Source organism: Falco rusticolus, chromosome 20 (assembly GCF_015220075.1).
Source record: "Falco rusticolus isolate bFalRus1 chromosome 20, bFalRus1.pri, whole genome shotgun sequence".
In the NCBI taxonomy this organism is placed as follows: domain Eukaryota; kingdom Metazoa; phylum Chordata; class Aves; order Falconiformes; family Falconidae; genus Falco; species Falco rusticolus.
Genome location: NC_051206.1, coordinates 958991 through 978963, shown reverse-complemented (window position 1 = coordinate 978963; position 19973 = coordinate 958991). Strand labels below are relative to the sequence as shown.

Below are 19973 nucleotides of genomic sequence, written 5' to 3'. Positions count from 1 at the left end.
TCTATACAGGATTAAAAATCAGCCCCTTCCAAGCGAATGAGGATTTCCCAGTATTTCCCTCACCGCAATACTCATGTTTACTAACCAACAGAGAAACATCCCCTTTTTATGCATTATTAAAAGGCTATTGCTACCCACAGCCAGCATAAAATACCTGTTTTATGCATTATTTAGGTTATTGCTGCCTAGAGCCAGCTGCTTTTATGAAGTACTTGCCTGCAGAGGTCAGCATTGCTAAGGCTTTTTGCAAAAGGGATTGGGGAGCTGAAGCCCAAAGGAAGATTTCTGCAGGAATCCCCATGCCCACGGGTGGCTGCAGCCCATCTGGAAACTGCCTGGTGGCATCATCTGCAAAAACTAACTTTAACATGGAGTCTTTTGAAGTCAGAGGAAGGTTGGTGGTGGTGAGAGGCAGAGGTGTGGGGATGTTGGTACCTGGGATTCAATCAGAAAATAAGTCCACGACCCTTCTGTTCCCAGCTGGGTATGTTTTAAAGGCTTATAGCCACGAACATCTGAGATAATTAAAAGGGAAAGGCCTGCTTCATTTTTATAAGCCCTTCTCAGCAGTAGTACTACATTTTAAATAAAATAATACCCAGTGTGGTCCAGAAGAGCAAAGGGATTATCTACTTTAAATGGTAAGTAACGTAAATGCAATAATACTTGTTTAGCTGATCCACTGATTAAAAAATGGTACAAGTTTGCAAACAAATGAGCCAAATTCAGCTGGCTGTTCTTCCTAAAGTTATTTCATCTAGCTGGGTTACAGTAAATAACAGATAAGCACACAGACAAGTGATGAATAACAGAGGAATTCACCCCAAAATAGATGCATATTATAAATATGCATGGTTACCACTGCAATATTTCTGTTCCCTGCCTGGGAGGTAGATGGATTAAAAACGTGAGCAGTTGCATCTCTGAATTAATAGCAATTCACCAACAAATAATCCACAAAATTGTCCTCAACCAACTGGAGGACATTTTATCTTTTATGGGGAGAAAAAAAAAAAAAAAAAAAAAAGACAAGCTGGGTAATGATTTCTCACCCAAAGCAAGATCATGGTTTATGATTAACCTCCAATCCCTCCCCAAAGGCACACCTTGCATAGGCTGCCATACCTTCCCTCTGCTTGATTACTTGTATTGATAAATTGAAGATTGAAACTAGCTCATTTCCAGCTCCTGGATGTGGGTTAACTCCTCTGTCAGATGGGTTTTTTTCTATCTCAGTTTGGCTGGGATCCGTATTCTGTGCTTATAAGGACTTAACTAAACTGATGTTGATTAAACCCTTTCGCAAATCTTCCCCTTTTGAAATTCAACTCCTGTGCCACCTCACCTGGCACACCTTCCTCGTGTTCTACCTACTAACCCTGAGAAGTGTCTATAATTAGTACATATAAGATCAATAATTCAAAGGGCTGGAGGGCAGCAGCATTGCTGTCTCTTCCTTGCTGGGCTGGGTCTGTGGCAGAGAGCTGGGAGCTCTGCTCAGCTCAGGTGCAGTTGCCCACCAACACCTATTTCAAGACATAAATTGCTCTTCTCTATTCCCAGAACTAAGGAGAAATACAGGAAAAGCGCTTGCAGCCAGTTTGGCAAGAATCAGCCTATTTCTGGAATTAAAATAGTATTCAGGTTTACTATTGTTATTTCATTTCCCTTTTTTCCCCCTCCCCATTTTTCAAGGAATGCCAACCTCCTTTCTTTCACCAGAAAAAGGATCCGTGACCTCTTCCATCTGTTTTTCTCATCATCCCCTGAAAAGAGCTCAGAAAGCTTAGATACAAAACCAGCTGCCGTGAAGAGCTGCTCAAAACTTCATTCCCATCCCACTCCCCAAAACATTCATTTTCAAGCTATTTGTGCAGGAGAGCTCCAGCAATTAGTGAGGGAGCAATAAGGGCCCAGTTCTCAGCTCTGTTTCTTAATCTCAGCTGAGGAGTTGAGTAATTATGTGAAACTTTCCTCTTTTTTTTTATCTAATGCATTATCTAATGCATCCTTAGCAGAGTAACCCAAGCTTCCAAACAGGCTGAGGTTTGTAAGAAATCATGTCCCAGAGGCTTTCCTCCAGCTTCCTTTATTTTTAGCATGACAAGCTCCTTGGGTTATTGACACTGCAAAAATATTTTGGACCGCACAGATGTTTCAAGCCAGAATATGAACAAGAAAACACCCTGGGAAAAATAAACTGTGTTGTATTATTAGTGCTGGTTATTGTTTGCTATTTAACGGCTGCGGATGGGGCTTTGCTTGCAGGAAGCCTCCTTGCACCGAGCCTGGTGCGAACAATTTGCCTTGTCCCCTCTGGCTCAGGATAAACAGCTGGTCCTGACCCGCCACTGTAAATGCAAAACTAATTTCCTCCAGTTTCTGTACTTTGATCATTATTCTCTCCCCAGAGTCCCCCTGGGCTTGCTGAGAAATGCACTGAAAAACAAGCTGAGGGCCAAGGTCGCCGGAGCTGCTGGGAAAAGGGCACATTAAGAGCTGTGTTGTTCAACAAGACGCAGCTTTAGGGATAATTGTAGAGAGAGAGGGGAAAAAAAAAATCTCTGCCCATCACTAGAGCAAAACACTGTTGTCCAAGCTGGGAGTCGTCTCCTCTGGTGCCTCCTCCCACCTGTGGACTCATAGCAAGGTTTATGGCCATCATAATTTTCCTCCATCCTCTCAAAGCATCGCTAGATAAAATGCCTTGCAGCCTGTGCATGACGCCTCTGGATTTTTGCTCTTGATGGCACAGAGATCATGGCAATCCCAAGCCCTGACAAGCCTGTGGGCTTCTTCCTTTGTAATCCAAGACCCGTGTCCAGATTTTACATGATTTACCATCCCGGCTTTCTCCACCCAGGCTGTGAGCTGCACCGTTGTGTGTTGTTTTGGAGAAGTTGAGGAGATAAAGGAGAAATTCTGTAGGGGATCTGTTGGCTCTGGCATCTCTGCTCAGTCCCTAAAGCTAGTACCTCTCAGCTCCAGACTGTGTTAACTAGATGGTACTATTGTGCATTATCTTTGCTGCTGTTTACCAAAACAAATGGCTAGCTGAGGAAAAAAAGCCTCATTTCAAAATGCTTTCTTCTCCACATCCCTGTCAAAGCTCACCTTCCTTATCTATACACAGCTTTATTTCTTAGGGTAGCCATTCCCCTAGCATTAATCTTGGGTCAGAAGCAGGAATATTATCTGAGTTTTTCAATCACACTGGCTAAAGGCAAGTAAACCCCTGCCCGAGACTCGTCTAAGTACATCATGTACTTGTACTCCAATGTGTCCACTGTAGAAATACCTCGGGGGACATGTTACAAATCTCAGATTTTCATAAACAAAAACATTTGTAATCTCAGCTGCCTTCAAACTCAGCCTAAAAGCCAGCCATCATCCCTGGAAATAAACCTCTTGGATTACGTATTTAGCTCAGCCAAGAGAGAGCATGCAGCATTCCAGCTAACGATGCCGTTCCTACACCGCTTGTATCCCCTCCGCTAGGCACTGAGGTAGCCATGGAGATGACTGAGGAGAGCATCGTGCCCGTGACAACTCTGTATGAGCATCTTGAACATCTTCAGAGCAGCCTAGTCTCTCCCTGGGCTTTCCCTCGTGTCAGATGGTGGTTATTGGCTTGTTCTTCCTCCCATGCAGGCAGTGGTAAAGCTTTTCCCTGTCAGCAGCTCCCCTTCCAAGATAAAAGGGCAGAGAATGAAACATATGGAGCAGATTCAGCATATAATGCCTGAATATTGGGTATATCATGTCTCTTTGGTATATAATATCAGCCTGATGTTCAGCACAATCTTCATAAAGAGCCTTTAATTTGTTGCTTTAGTGGAAAGAAAAGCTTTGGACTAAGTCATTGTGTGGTCTTGGGTCAACATCCCAGCTGGAAAATGCTCCCAAATGGATGGAAAGGTGCACATCACGTGGGAAACTGTTTCAATAGACTAAAAACCCTGATGGCAAAAAATCTGGGCCAGTTTCCCCCATAGGCACACATTTCCCAAACCCAGTTCACCTTTGTTTATTCTCATTTAAACCTGGAGAAAAGGGGGATGAAACCTCAGAAAACTATCCCTGGCCCTGGGAACCCTTTATATGGAGGCAGAGGGGGAAAATCAGGGTGGAAACACACTCACCGGCTCAGCTAAGAGGATTTGCATGACTCTTTTTGTGAGCGAGTTGGGTTTAATCATCTCATCCTTGCTGTGCATGTGTGTTAGAAACCAGGTCATGGGATGCAGAAGCTCAGTTTGATCTCACGTGAATAAACAAGGTGAAGACCTGAACAAAATTATGTATATAAAGGAAAAACGTATAGCTAAGAGAAAAACATAACAGTTCTTTTAAGTTATTTCTCCATCTTCAATCTGGTTTTTGTTTCAGTCCATTGTTTTTTTTCTTTTTCTAATTAAAAATCAAACAATTGTTTGTATTTCCTGGGGTTCAGCTTTCCCCATCTCATTTCCCCATCTCGTCCCACAGTCCCTTTTCCCACTGGGAAAACTGATTTCTCCTGCCCCTTTCCCAACGCAACCCAGCCAAGAATCCACAGGGAGCCCCAAGGACCGCAGCATTATCCCTCCACCCATCACACCTCCAAAAGAAGATGCTCGTGCCTGCGGCTCTGCCTGGGGAATACAACATTTAAACACATCCTGCAGGATTTCGGCACACTCCTACAAACTCTCGGCACACAGCTGACGCAACCTGGGATAGGAGCAGTTTCCGAAGCGGGATCAGAGGCTGGCCTGGATGATTGATGTAGAAACGATGAAAATGGGAGCGCCTTCACCCATCCCGGGTGTGCCCTGGTTTATTTTTGAGAAGGTGACCTCAGCACAACCATGTTATGTCATGCAATGTGCTTACGCCGCTGCTCTGATCTCGGAAAGTCTTCCAAGGGGATTGCGAGTTAAAAATAAATGGGAGAGAGGCATAGGAAAGCCTACCGGTGAGTCAAATATTACAGGCTCTGCTGCGAGGAAAAAAAAATACAGATATTCAGCTTTTCCTGCAAAGGAGCCAGCTGGTTGGTATCGCCCCGCTCAGGGAACTTTTTGGGAAGCTGAATTGTAGGATTGCTGGGAAAGTATTGGTTCCCGCAGCTTTGTGGAGGGGAGTCATGATTTAAAAGAGCCCAAAGACCAGGCTGTCCTGTCTGTTCAAAAAACAGGAGGTTTATTGATACAAAAGGACATAACGAGCCCTTTCTGCGAAGGGTTATAGCTCTTCCCCTTGCTCGTTCCCCTGGACACAGCAGGGAATTGTTCAGCCCGGAGGCACAAACCCTGTGTGCCCTGCAGTGGCTGCACCCAAGGCACTGGGATGGGATATTTTTAAACCAAATGCTGGGCTGAAACTGGCTCGGACAGCAAACATCTTCTTCCAACAAGCATGACTGACTTCTCCGTTTCCCATAAATTAACTCAGCTGACAGCAGGGACGCTCAAGTACCGAAACTTGATTTTTTTTTTTCTCCACTTTCAAAGCATTTTTATTATCAGTGCTTATTCCAAAATGAAAAAGTTTTGGGTTTTTTTTTTGTTTGGCTGGGGGTTTTTTGTTGTTTTTTTTTAAATAAAAGCTGATTTTTCACCTTCTAGCACCTAGTTGATACCTCCAAACCCTGGGAGAGGTTGAAGACGCATTTTTGGGAGCTGTGTCCCATGCAGGTTATCTTCTAAAGACGCAGTGCATCATTGGGAAGGCATCAGCCCACAGCCAGGGAGAGTCCCTCCCTTCCCTCTCATCCGTAAAGAGCTTAGGTGTGTCCCTTCCCCGGAATAGCAGCTAGCACATGAGCAGAGGCTATTACACTCCTAATGAGATTGTAGCAGCTGGATGAACATTTATAGCCTTTTAAAGACAGTTGTCCAATAGTAAAAAGAAGGAGGGTACGTGCAGCCTCCGATATTTTATATTTCAGCTGCCGCTCCCTGCGGAAAAGAAATTCCTATTAAATTCTTTTGGCTAATCTCTTCCTCAAGGCTCTAGCTTTGTCTTTGAAACACAACCAGAAAAGCCTTGCCTTATTTGCTGCTTTCTTCCCCCAAACCCACCTTTCAATATAGTTCCTCCCTGGAGCCTCCCACCAGCAGGCAGATGCTGCCAGGATCCTGTTGCCTGTGAGTCATGTCTGCCCGTAGATCGCGTTGCAAAAAGACATCACTGGTGAGGAAGGCAGATCAACATGGAGGAGGGGGGATGACAAAAACTCCTCCCCAGCATCATGGCTGCAATGAGTCGCATTTACTAGAGCAGCCATAAACCGATTTATTTTTTCCATGATAGCTTTGCGCTCCTTGGCTTTGCAACAGAACCATGTCTGGCCAAAAAAGAAACCCCCTCCTGGAAGCAACATGAGATACTGCACTGAAAGTTTGTGTTCCTTGCTTACCCCCTCGGTGGTTCCTCTCCTGGCACGTCGTTCGTGCCCTCACGTGCCTCCGGGATTAGGGACTCGCTGGGACTTCTTCCCACCATCGCAGGTTGTGTAACTGGTGTCCTGCTCCTGCCAGTTTTTTTGCCTCCTGGCTGGTTTCCATCCATGGCAAAAGGCTAAACATTTGTAAGCCTTCTTATTTACTTCTTTTTACAGGAAAACTTAGGATTGTCAAGAGCAAAGGAGAAATGCCACCCGTGAGAGGTGTAATCCTGCAGTTTACTACAGAATAATGGCGCAGGTAAAGATTTCTATGTGTGGAAAACCCCTTCTTCTACTAAAAATGGGCCAAAAATGACATTTCTCTTCTCTGAGGGGGGAGTTGCCCTTCCTGCAGTCTGCAGGCCTGCGAGCCCCAGCAAAGCTTTACTCCATGCATGTCATGAAGCCCTCACCACCGCAGAAAATGCAAAACACCCTAAAAGGCTTCCATTTTTTACTTACACAATTTTCTACTGACATGGGAAAATACAGCCTGACTGAGCGGCATCTTTCCTTCTGGCTGGAAATCAAGTGCCCCCAGCGCTTCCTTCCCTGCACTGCTGTCACCCCCGTTATTCCCCAAATTGCATTTTCTCTGCTTTCATCCAGCGAGGAGCCAAATATTACCGAGGCATCTGGTTCCCAAGAAATACAAGCAGAGGAGTTTTACTTAAAAGAGACTATTCCGTGGTGAGACTAGAAAATAAACCAAGTTCTGCAAAATGCATTTCATTAACTGTCCAAACACAGCACTTGTTTCCCCTTATTTTTGCCTTTGGAGGGTTGAAAAAGGTTTCCTGATGAGCTAAGCGTGATTTCAGATGGGGCGAGCTCAAGCCCAGATTCTTTGCCAGCTCCAAGGAGGGATGGCGGGATAGGGTCAGGCTGTGGGACTTCATCCCTACCTCCAAACCCCACCAAATTACCTCCAAATCTCCTACAAACTATTTGAATGCCTCCCCCTGCCTTTGCAAGCTGTGGCTAATTCTCCAAGTCCGGAGTTATGTGAGTAAAAGTATTTTGCATGAATTAAAGCAAAAAAAAAAAAAAAAAAAAAAAAAGAGAAAAAAAAAAATCAATGAGATGCAATGAAGCAAGACCAGATGAACCTGGGGCTTTTCCCAGCTCATCATTAAACCAAAGTCAGCATTTTCCATTTGTTACGAGAAAACCCCATCCCATTAATGCTTTCTAACCTGGCATGAACCCCTGTCGCACTTAACGGTGCATTATTTCCTCTGCTGCTGCCTGAGCTGCGGACGAAGAAGGGCCAAACCTCCAGCAGAGATCAATGCAGCTCTTGTCTGGCTGCCGGCAACGATTTTACCCTGAGATGCCAAAGAAACCCTGTGGCACACGGCTCCATTCTGTAGTTGCTGTGGATATACTGGTTTGGGTGGTTTTAGCACTGCTAACTTCCACAATACCTTAAAAATTAATCAATAGTCAATAGGCTGCTCCTGCTCGATTCACAGCTGGGATCCCACAGAGTTTCTGTATTTCCCCAGACAAGAGCAGAACTTCCTCCAAAATATATTATTATGGAAGAAAACCTGATTTTTAGAAGCTGTGAATGAATTCATCCCAACCATTCCATTCCCAATGCTGCATTTCTTTCTTTTCCTGGCTTTGGCATTTAGACAGCCCACTGAAGAGTATTTAAACCAAAACCAGGGAACCAGGAGCCATCTGCACATTCTCACAAGGAATAAATATGTCTGTGTATTCTAAGAGAGAGCTTTGACAGGCTCACTGACCTTAATCCTGCCCCTGTTATTCAATTTTCTCCTCCAGAAATTAAAATGTATGTCTCACTGGTGCAGCCAAAGCACCCAGTGCAGACCATTTCCCTGCCAGACAGATTTTTTTATTTTTTTTTTTTAACATAATCCCACCAGATGGATAAACAAGTATATGGAGCATCAAGGCGGAAATCTTCTTTACAGCCAGATGTGCTCTGTGGTCCAGGGGTGGGAGCATCGCCGGGATGGCCATACCTGGCCGGGCTATTTTGGACAGCAAAACCTCAGGAGGGTTTTGGCTTCATCGTGTGGCTGTGCCAGAATCAGTCCCAATGCAATTAGTTTAGAGCTTTATTTGCATCTCCCAACCATCATGCAAGCATCCCAGGTTGCTCTGGAATTAACCTGTTTATTTAGAGCCCATCCTAATCCTAAAGAATGGGAGAACTCCCCATCCTGGGCTTTAGGTCTCTATCCTAAACAGATATCCTTACCCTCTGGAAGAGGGTGCCGTAAAAGCCCCAGCTTGCCATAAGCATCCCACCTAATTTTAAATTGCCTTCTGCGGCGTTTCCTCCCTATAAATATCAGGGTACCTCAACATGAAGCGTGACCGCTCTGCGCAGGAGCGAGTTTTATTCCTCTGGAGCGAAATAAACTTGGAAGATAGATTCCTCCTTTCCCCTGTAGGTCTGAGCCTGTGTTTTTTTTCTATCCACCAACCTGCAAAGCATCTCTCTATTTCACAGGCTAATGGACTAGGAGCTGCAGCCAGCAACTGCTAAAAGCCTCCTTTCTTCTCCCGGAGCCTCGACCCCGACATTTCCAAACCAGCCCCAAACCCTGGAAATCCCAGCGATATTTCTTCAATAAACCATCCAAGTGCTCCAGTTTTCCAAGATTTCCAAACCAGCCGCAAACCCTGGAGATCCCAGCGATATTTCTTCAATAAACCATCCAAGTGCTGCAATTTTTCCAGCCACCCGTTTGGTCGCCGGCACTGCCTCCCATGCCCTTATCTGCTGGGAGGGATGACGGGGGGGTGAACCCAAATTTTTCAGGGTGCCGGCTGCGGTATTCCCTAGGGAAGGAGGATGGATGCTGGCCAGGCTGTGCAGGGCTGGGCTGCGCAGAAGCCAGCTCCTCCCTCTTGCTATTTATTCCTCCCCGTAGCTCTGTGGCCGAGGCTGAATCACCCTGAACCAAGCAAGCAACGGGCTCCCAGACGGTGAGTGTCGGGGGAAAATGGGACCTGGGGGCTTCAGGTGGGATAAATCCAGAGGTGAGAGAGCTTTTAACACTGAGCAGCATCACAGCAGATGGGGGGCTGCCTCTTCTCCCTGTCATCACTGCCTAAAAATAGATATTTCCAGCTCTGAAGGCAAGCGTCCTCCTTAAAAGACACGGCTCTGCTTCTCACCCAGCGCTTGTTTACTCGGGGTTGATTCTAAGCCAGTGCTGGGAGATTTCTTCTTCCCCCCCTGCCCAGAGCTACCTGGTATGTTTTGTTCTTTCCCATAGCTGCGCAGGACTCTGCTCCCCCATTATTTGGGGGGTTAAAAACAAAAAAAAAAAGGGGGGAGGGATTTCTAAAAACGAGGGGTGGCATTTTCAGAAAGCCAGCCTGCATCCTGCCTTCCCCAGAGGCCCCACTTGGATTTTTCACCCACCAAGAGCCAAAACCTTCCTAGTATCACCGGGAGGGTCTGGACACCCCCATTCCCAAGCATCTTCCCACCCTCCTCACCGCATCGCTTTCTCTACCTTCCCCTTCCCCACCCCCCCTTCATTTCTTCTCTCCCCTCGGGCACCTTAACAAGGTTATTTCCACGGTTATTTTGGCACCAGGGTGGTGGTTTTCCTCTCCAAACCAGAAGCCGCCTTCTTGCCAACCCAGCACACGTAATTGCTGCATGCAATCGCTCCTTCACATCCTCCATTTTCCGCTTCCCCCGCTGCCCTGAAGGAGTGCTGGGTTTCCTCTGGTTCTCCACCACCGGCATGGGTATAAACGGCTCTGATATAAATCACCTGAATCAATTTGTTAGTGCCTAGGTTCGCCTGCAGAGAGGCAAAACTGGGGAGGAAGGTTAAAAAGAGTCCTGGGAGGGGGGTGGGGTGGGAAGAATACCTGCGAAGTCATTCAATAATGTAATTTAATAATAATATTACGGTTGCACCGTAAATATTATTTCCAAGCAGAGGGAACCCAGCTCCGAACCCAAAGCAGCAGCTCCCTGGTCCCCATCACATTCCACCAGCCACCACATTTACTGGGGGGCAAAGCTCAGCTGCCCAAGGTGCTCGGTAATTAGCAGCGCACAGGCAAACAAACCTTCACCCTCTTTATTCAGAGCTTGGCTCTGCGAAGACAATTAAATGAACAGGTTGGTGCTGCCAGGCTGGAATATCCTCCGGGGCTTTGCTGTAACCTGTTTTCATCCAAGGATTGATTTTTTTTCTCCCCCTTGCAACTCACTGTGAGGAGTCACAGCTTCCAAAAATAATAATAAAAAAATAATTAATTGCCTATTTGCTGCTTTCACCCCCCCCCATTTCTTTTCTGGCTTTTGAGTGCCCAAGGAGCGTTTGCCCATCTGAATTTTTCCCATGTCTTTTGCCTATTTTTAACCCCCCTGATCTCATCCTCGCTCCCAGCGGGTGGGCAGCAAAGCCGCTTGAAAGCAGGCAGCTTGCACCCAAATTTTTTTACGAGCAGGCAGTCCAAGCCTGGCTTTCCTCCCCATCCCAAGGGACAGGCGTGTTCATCTCCCCTGTTCTTTTAATTAAGCGTCTTGCTAACGATCCCAACCAAAACACTGACATTAAAGGACCTTTAGTTCAAACATTTTGACAAAATAGCAGATTTTATTTTTTTTTTTGGGGGGGGGGGCGGGGAGGAGAGGCAGAGCATCATTATCTGAACCCGAAGAGAGATTAATTTGCTTTTTATGGACCGTAAAACCATAGCTAACGTGTAATAGAAGAATTTCTGGCTTAACCAGGGGTTTGTTCTGCCCGCTTGCGCCGTTAAGGGCAGCAGCTCACGAGAGACCGGCATCTCTGACCTGCATTAAGCTTCTCGCTGGCCTGAGTGGTGACTCGAGGCAGTCGGTCCATTAGCTGCTAGGAAAAACCCACTCACGTCCCAAAGCTTGTTTCTTGCTGTATCATGAACCAGAAAGCGCATCTGAAGCATCTAAGAATGCTGCAAAATACCCACCCACACTTTTCCAGGAATGCTTTGCTTTCCCTCCCCACCATCCTGGCATGCTCAGGGGGATTTCTGGGAATAGCTGAGCCTCCAGCAGGACAAAAAAACCCCTTTGCTATTGCTGGACTTGCATATTAAACGCGAGTGTAACAGTAATTCAGCGCTCCTTGGCGTTGCGCGGAGGCATCCAAAGGGATTTTGCAGCTTGGGAGGTGTTTTCCAAAGGTCTTTCCAAAGGATTTGCAGACCTGGTGTGTATTATAAAGGCTGGATTATACATGGGATTTCACCCTCACCAGCCCACCAGCTTACGTAGGAGATGCCTGGCGTGCCCCTGGGATGCCAGCAGTGAAATGCTGAGTAAGCACATACTTGCAAACACATTAAACTCAAAAAATGCTGTTCTTCAATTCAGGCGTGTTGCTCATAAACAGGGACTTGGGCAAAATAGGCTGAATTTTGCTCTTTGGGGAAAAAAAACCTCTGAGGCAAGGCTGGGCACTGGCCTCCTTGCAGCCCTGGGTACCCAAAAGCTTAGAGACTGGGGCGAATCTGTTCATAACCCACGGTCCTTGCACATCAGACATCTCATTTATATCATCTGATTCGATCGAGCAAGATTGATAAGTGGATTTTTACCTCTGAATCGAGTGAAACATTTTTCCCAAAAGCTTTTCTTCCACTACTTAAAATTGCCGTGACTAGCAGAGGACCTGTTGGGGAGGTGGGGGATATAAATATATAATAAAAAAAATAAATATATAAAAATAAGGAGATTTGGGGAGGATAAATACGCATTTAAGTTCAAAGCTGTTTATCCTGCAGCTGGATTAGAGGACAATAAGTGTTTGATACGGTGCATAAGTTTCATATGATGCCTAAAGCCCGTGATGCTCGCGGTGGCGTGGATGCAGCGGCTTCCAGGTCTCTGCCTCCTGCCTGTAACGCTGCCTGTCCTTGTGTCCCACAGCCATGGCCAGGTTCCTCGTCACCTGCTGCCTGGTGGCCCTGCTCCTCGGCGCTTGGACTGACGTCGCCTTCTCCAAGAAGAGCAAAGGCAAACCCAGCGGAGGCAGCTGGGGCACAGGGAGCCACCGCCAGCCCAGCTACCCCCGCCAGCCCGGCTACCCCCAAAATCCTGGTTACCCCCACAACCCGGGCTACCCCCACAACCCAGGCTACCCCCACAACCCAGGCTACCCCCACAACCCAGGCTACCCCCACAACCCGGGGTGGGGACAGGGTTACAACCCATCCAGCGGAGGCAGTTACCACAACCAAAAGCCATGGAAACCCCCCAAATCCAAAACCAACTTCAAGCACGTGGCCGGGGCGGCGGCGGCGGGCGCCGTGGTGGGAGGTTTGGGTGGCTACGCCATGGGACGTGTCATGTCGGGGATGCACTATCGCTTTGACAGCCCTGATGAGTACCGATGGTGGAATGAGAATTCAGCTCGTTACCCCAACCAGGTTTACTACCGGGATTACAGCAGCCCCGTCTCGCAGGACGTCTTCGTCGCCGACTGCTTTAACATCACGGTGACCGAACACAACATTGGACCCGCCGCCAAGAAGAATGTCTCAGAGGCTGGTCCGGCGGCGAACCAAACGGAGGTGGAGCTGGAGACCAAGGTGGTGACGAAGGTGATCCGGGAGATGTGCATCCAGCAGTACCGTGAGTACCGCCTGGCCTCCGGCATCCGGCTGCACCTCGCCGACGCCTCCCTCGCTGCCCTCCTCCTCCTCACCCTCTTCGTCATGCACTGATGTGTCCCGGATCCCCACGGCTTCGAGATGTCACCTGTCCCCCCATGGGGACCCCCAAACCCTCCCCGTTCTTGCTTGCGGTCGTCGTTGGTGAAGAGCCCTTGGGGCACACAGATACTCCCCATCACCTCCCCAGAGGCTCCGGTTTAAGCAACTGGATGAAAATTTCCTTCTCCACTCCAAATGCGTCCCCGGCGTGGCAGGACAGCGACGGAGCTGGAAGCACGAAAAAATGGCCTTCACCACCTCCTCCTCCTCCTCCTTGGGGCCACCCTGAGAGGGACTGAGCAGAGAGGAGCTCACGCAGTCCTCAGCATTCCTGCAAGAGCGTTTCCGAAAATCCTCTTGGCTAACAAGCAGGGTTTTATCTAATCCCCTTAGTCCCGCTGCCACCAAAAACCCCTCTCCCCAGGGCGCGCCGCATTGCGCCCTAGCACCTATACACCCCCCAGGGGTTTTAGGAGGGTCAGGTTATGGGTTTTCCAAGCAACAAGCTGCCAGGTTGCAATTTTAACCCTTTAATCCTAAAAACCATCCATCCTTCCTCATGTACATACCCCACCCGCTCCGCACCTTGCATGCTGCAAATACTTCCTGCAGCAATAGGCAAAAATAATATTATTCTTTTTTTTTTCTTCCCCCGCCCCCTGCAGCGAGGCTGAAGCCCCCGGCCGGGTTTTGGCTGGCTCCTGCGCCGCTTTGCTTTGGGTTGAGCCTCACTGTGTTTCGTAGCCTACCTAAAGGCAAAAAGTGCTGCTGAACGCTCCAAAAAATCCTACAAAGCAGTAACGTTTGGCGTGTCACAGCCCAAGAAAAAGCTGGGTTGGATGCTCGATAGGTGACAAGTCACGCTCACACTTCGGCGCCTTGACCTAAGGGATGTAAATACAGCAAAAAGGATGCTCGGGGGGCGTGGCGGGGGGTCGAGCACGTAGCGAGAGACATAAATCAGCTAAATCATATGGTTACAGCAAACAGCATCGGGAAAAGCAATGGGATGGGAGATACTTTAAAAAAAAAAAAAAGTGATTTGCAAGTGATTTGTTTGGCAGGCGGAAGCGGTGGGTGAAATTTTTGCTTCTCATCTTTGGGCCGATGCTGGGTTGCATGTAACCTGTAGCATCTGCCAAGCTGTGCTTGTTGAACCGGTCACCCCGAGTTCTATTTAATATCTCTTGTGTATTTTTTTTTTTTTTTTTTTTTTTGCAAGGCACTGAATGACACCGTCCTAAATGATTTTTCGCATCGGTGTAAACTAAGTGAAGAAATATATATATATATATACATATAAAAAAACCAATATAGAGAAATCTTTCAGGATATTCACCAGAAAAGCAGGGCTTTGAGGTAACTCGTACTTTGTGATACGCGAATGTTTTGTAAATCCGTAACGGTGCATGCATGAGATTTGCCGTTCCAATACTTTTCTAAGTGTTCGACGTCTGGTACAAATTAAAATGGATAAAGCCAAGATGCACGTCAGCCTCCTTCGTGCAAGCAGCTCTTGTTCGGCCCCGCAGCTCCAGGGACAGAAGTGGCATTTTTTGCCCTGCCTGTCCCTGCTTCCCCAGCCTGTGGGCGCCTTTGTTCCCTTTCAGCATTAAATTCGGCCTAAACCCCACAATTTCTGTTAACCTCTTCTCCTCCCCTGCTCCCACGAACGGCATCGCTCCCATCCAACAACTAGTTCCTAATAAAGCCAAAGCGCTGGTTGGGGCCAGGGATTTCTTCTCCCCATAGAAGGTCAACACCCATTTATACCTTGTATTTACTCCATCTATTTTCTGTCTAATAAAAGAGTTTCTACATTTGCTGTTTCAGTGGCATTAAGCCCGACCACCTTCATGTGAAGCCCCAAGCCCTACCTCATGTTGCCAGAATTCCAAATTCCCCCAGTACCTAAACCAGTACCACCGTTAGATGACTCAGACTACAGCAAGGGTTAAAAATTACAATTAAAAAGATGAAAGAGTTTGGACCCTTCAGCTGGATGGTGCTTTTATTTTAAGCTCAAGACCAACCCTTGGACCTGTTTGGTTTGAGCCTACGCAGGACGTGCTGCAAAACCCCTTGCCCACAAGGGTGCTGAAGGATGTGGTCTTTGAGCGATGCTCCAGGTAAACCCCAAATGTGACTCTTTTGCATACTTTTGGCAGAATAATAAAGGAAAAAAGCTAAATAAATTACTATTCCTGCATGCAAGCAGCTTGCTCACAAAGAGGAAACCTTAAGAGGCTCATAACAGGGATCCAGAGCTCCTGCAGGTGCTCGGAAAGAGCAAAATAAAAGGGTCTTTTTGCTTGAATTTGGCTGCTGGGCATCACCACGATAGCTCTCGATATTAATAGGTGAGGCAGCAAGTGGGGAGTGGGGCAAAAAAATAGATGGCAGGCAGGGTTTAGTGTTGGGAGCTAGTTTCCAAAAGGAGGAAAATAAAAATATAAGGTCAGGATCTCACACTTCACATTTTTTCTGTGCAAAAGCAATTAAAAAAATTGTACTGGAAAGAAGGATTTGGGGAATAAAAAGCCCCTGTGAGGTTATTAGGTCTGTCCTAAGCATCCCTGCGGCCGCCGCTCATCCGACACCAACTCGGCATCCAGCTGCCTCCTAGCACCAAATTTTACAGGGACATTTTATTTAGGGTGTTATTTTGCCCTATATACAACGGAATATCTCAGGATTTTTGTCGTATCATTTAAAAGGGGGAAAAAATAAACTCAAGACCCCCAAAGCCCCCAGCTCTGCCACAGGGAAAACTGCTTCACCGGTCCTCAAGCTGGGGAGGACCCTGCTGGTCAGGGCCATGGGGAGGTTTCTACAATTCTTCTTAATTAAGATTTTTCAAGGTAAAATGACAGTGATTTCAAACTGGAAAGAGAAATAGGTAGCAATGAAGATACAACCCTGCAGTGATGGGCTGGGGAGACCCATCCCCTAATAAGCCTTGCACTGGCAAGCTGCAGCCCAGCGGTAAGAGGAAAAAAAAAAAAAAAAAAAAAAACCAGAAAGAAGGAAAAAAACCCAAACACCAACAAAGAAACACATGTAGAAAAAAGAAGGAAGAAAATTCAACAAACCCCCAAAAGAAGGAAGAAAAAAAAAAAAAGAAGGAAAAAAAACCCCAAGCCCCCAAAAGAAGGAAAAAACAACCAACCAACCCCCCCAAAAGAAGGACACCCCACCCCCCCCCTGTTTTCCAAGGTGAGCCCATGGATGTTGCTGGGAAGAGGCTGGCAGCACCCACATGATGCCCCCCCCCGGCGAGGGTTTGACCTCAGCAGGCAGAAACACAAAATGTTTATTTTTAGCCCCCCACACCCCCCATTTTCCCTGCACTGCACCCCAGCACGGGGAAGCTGCTCCAGCGACCCAAGCGCAGGGAAACACGGCTCAGATGAGCCCCCCCAAAATCATTCCCACCCGTTTTTTAACCAGCACGGGTCCTGCCCCAGGTAATTGGGTTTTAGGGTGATTATCGGAGCTGTCGGCTGCGGGGTCGGGGGGAGCATCGGAGTTTTCCTGGCTCCTGGAGCGCTCACGCGGGACACGGGGACACGCTTCGAGCCCTCGTGTCCTTTAAGGTTGAATCCAAATCCCTGGAGCCTTCTGTGCCCCTAGGACGGGTTGCTTGGACTAGATGAATGATTTGCTCTGTGTTAATTAGCTTAAATACTCCAAATCCTGCAGCGCAGGTGGCAGCCTTGCTGCCAAGCAACGTTAGGGAGCGTTTCTGATTCACCAGGCCGATAATAAACCCTGAAGTACAAACGCAATAAAATTTTGGGGGTTGTTTTTTTTATACTCTGCGCTGAATCGCCCATCCCACGGCGCTTTGCATCCCTCATCTCCGCAAACAAGCATCCCCCAGGCAGGCAGAGCAACCAAATAGATTATTCTTGCCTGAAAAAAAAAAAAATCTGCAAAAAAGCAGATTTTTGGTGCCCAACTGAAGGGTTTGCAGAGTTGGGGGAGAAATAGTCTTAGTTAGAGGCTTGAAAAGCAAAGTGAGTGCCTAGACCTCATCCAGGGGTGATTTTATTGCTGCATCTGACCCAGTGTTGGGGATCGGAGGCGCCGCATCGCAGAGCGAACAGCACCATCTCCTGTCTGAGCCCAGCACCAGCTCCCAGGACCAGCCCCAGGGATGCTTTTGCAAGGCTCGATCTCCAGAAAAACCCCTGCAAAATCAGGCTGAGCTTTACAGCCGAGCACGCTGGAGGCCGGTGCTCGCTCGCTGTTCCAGAGCAAAATGTATTAAAATGCCTGGAGTTTGCCAGTAACCACTCGCCTGGAAAAACACATCGCCGAGGGATCGCAGCATCTGGGGTTGCTCAAAAGCAGCCCCACTCCCCCCCCCAAACATGCAACCCCAAAGCCCCTCAGCACATGGTAATTAACAAGGATGCTAATAGCTTTTACAGCCTTTTCCCGCAACTCACCCCCCCGCAAGGGCTGGAAATTGAACTGGGGGGTGGAAATCGGAGCGTGTCCCCATGTGTTTCATGCAGGTGGGAGGGAAAAGCAAGAAAAGATCTTCTGGGAATGTGATGTGGGAAGCGCAGGATCATCCTGACAGGGGTTCTGAGCTCAGGCTGCAAACTGGGGGCTGTGAGCGGAGGATGCTGGTGATGGGGTCTGGGCATTGAAGCACAACCCGAGTGGCTCTGGATGCAAAATATAGGCTGGAAAAATGCAAACTTGAGCTGTGCCTAGAGTTTCTGCTGGGTTCATTGTTTCTTTTAAACAAGCACGTTAAAAAAATTAACCCCACGGTGCACTATAGGAAAAGTTGGATTTGTTCAGCCTAAAAGCTCTCCCTAAGCCAGGGGAGAGATGACAGAGGTTGGGCCGCCCATGAGAGCATCGGCCTGGGGGGCATCCCATGCTTGAAATGCTGTTAAATCCTTCGGGAGCCAAATGACTTCTGTACAATTTAAGAAAGCATTAAAAAAGAGCCCAGAAAATCAATGTACAGCTGCCAGGGCTCCTTCCACCCCTGGATAGAGGTAGGACCCGACCCAGCCGCTCTCCTGGGGAGGTGATAAGGATATTTACACCCCCCTCCCCTCATTCTAAGGGGGAATGCGCTGCTCACGGACATCCAGGCTCAAAAATACTTTGGCAAGGGACTTACCTGCTGGAGGACGGTGCTCGTGGCTGCCCACAAGTTTTTTAGGGATCCCCAATATTTCACTTGGTGTCTCTTTTTATTTTCTTTGCTCACAGCAACGGTTGAGCTGCTGCACCAGGTTGTAGGGAAGGTGTAACCCCCCCCAGACAGGGATTAGAGAAGAAACCGCAGGTGCTGGAGGGGAAAGCATCACTCACTGCTCCTTTCAAGCTCTTCCCAGGGTGAACTTGCAGCCTCTCTGCCAAACATGAAGCACCTGAGGGAGTGTCAGTCCCACAGCTGGGTGTGTTTTGGGCAGGGGATGGGAAAGATCGGGACGTGTTTGGTCATATCAAAGCCAAAGAGATGGAGCTGGGGGGGGGGGGGGGGTGTTTCAGTCCCCGAGCATCATGCTTTCCCGCCTCTGCAGCATCCCTTGAAGATGCAGCAGCTCTTCCTCAGGTTGCTGCCAGTGCTGAACACGATGGATTTGGTTAAAAAAAGAGAGGCTGTCTCAAGGCCAAACTTTATTGCAAGGTGGAGGGGTCCATTTTCAAGCCCTGCATCCAACCCCCCCAGAGTCCCAGCGCTCTTGCGGGGGGAAAGGAGCGTTTTTTGGTAAAGCCGTGCAATAGGAAACTAGATCCAAGCGCTGGTGGGGCTGTTCCAGCATCTTCCCGGGTGCAAATATCCACACCTCCTTGCCGGGCTGGGTTTGCTCACGTACGTGCTCTTGCAGATGGGGGGTTGCAGGATCTGGCCGGCTCCCGGGTGGCCCTGCCAGCTCCGGCTGCTGGCTCAGGGTCCCAGCGTGCCGGCGGGGGGAAACTGAGGCAGCGGCGGAGCATCTCTTCCACCTCCCCAAGCCACATCTAATCTCCCAGGAAAGTCATTCACTAAGAAATCCCGGCGGGCTCAGCCGGCCGGGGGTCCCCCGGGGTCCCCTGCCGTGCTCAGCGCTGCAGCCCGTGGCTGATGAAGCAGACAGCGGGTGCCAGCAGCAGAGTGGGGCTGATGCCACCACGCCGGTCCCCAGAGGCTCGGCTGGGGGGTCCCCTCTTGGCACCCATGTCCGGCCAACTTGGGGCATGAAAGCCACCCACCGGTGGGGGCTGCCGGGCTGCCGGGACGCCGTGCCCCAGGCGGGATGGCCGTGGGCGCCCCAAAAGCCCCATGCCGTACCCCGCAGCAGCGCCGGCAGCGATGGCCCCCGCCACCTTCGAGCCACGGCCAGGGGTGCCACCGCTGCGGGAGACGGCCCGAAAGCCCCCGCGCAGCCCCCCGCCACCGCCGCCACCGCCTCGCCCGCCAGTTCTCCCACCGGCACCGCGGCGACCACCGGCGACGTCGCTGAAGAGGGCGAGCAGCAGCATCACCACCCAGCACCAGGCATCGCGGGGCCTCATCCTGCCCGACCTGCGAACGGGGCACAAGGAGGGATGGTGAGTGGGGGGGTCCCGGTGCCCTTTATGTATGATACAAACACATTTCTATGTATTTATATCTATAAAGGTATGTACTATTATATAGTACATACAAATACATCTGATGTATTATCGTACATATTTACCAGGTGGTATATATTTAATAAATATGCCAGCGTGGTGCAATGCCAACGCTCCCAAATTCCTGAGCAAAGCTGCACCTTCAGTTTTCCACCCCGCTGCAAAGCCCTGGAGCATCAGGATGTGCTCCCCCCCAACCCAC

The 19973-nt window shown here is 48.7% G+C and overlaps 1 protein-coding gene across 1 annotated transcript; it reads left to right on the top strand.

Annotated features, from left to right (window-relative positions):
* The first annotated feature begins 9276 nt into the window (after positions 1-9276).
* Positions 9277-14961, top strand: LOC119140434 (prion protein). The gene is made up of 2 exons (XM_037371788.1): positions 9277-9400; positions 12357-14961. The coding sequence occupies exon 2, from the start codon at positions 12359-12361 to the stop codon at positions 13151-13153; it is 795 nt and encodes a 264-aa protein (XP_037227685.1). The 5' UTR covers positions 9277-9400; positions 12357-12358; the 3' UTR covers positions 13154-14961.
* Positions 14962-19973: the final 5012 nt, after the last annotated feature.

What these genes read in the sequence shown, in the direction of transcription:
- LOC119140434 (XM_037371788.1), top strand. Translation starts at nt 12,359, where the DNA reads ATGGCCAGGTTCCTCGTCACCTGCTGCCTGGTGGCCCTGCTCCTCGGC.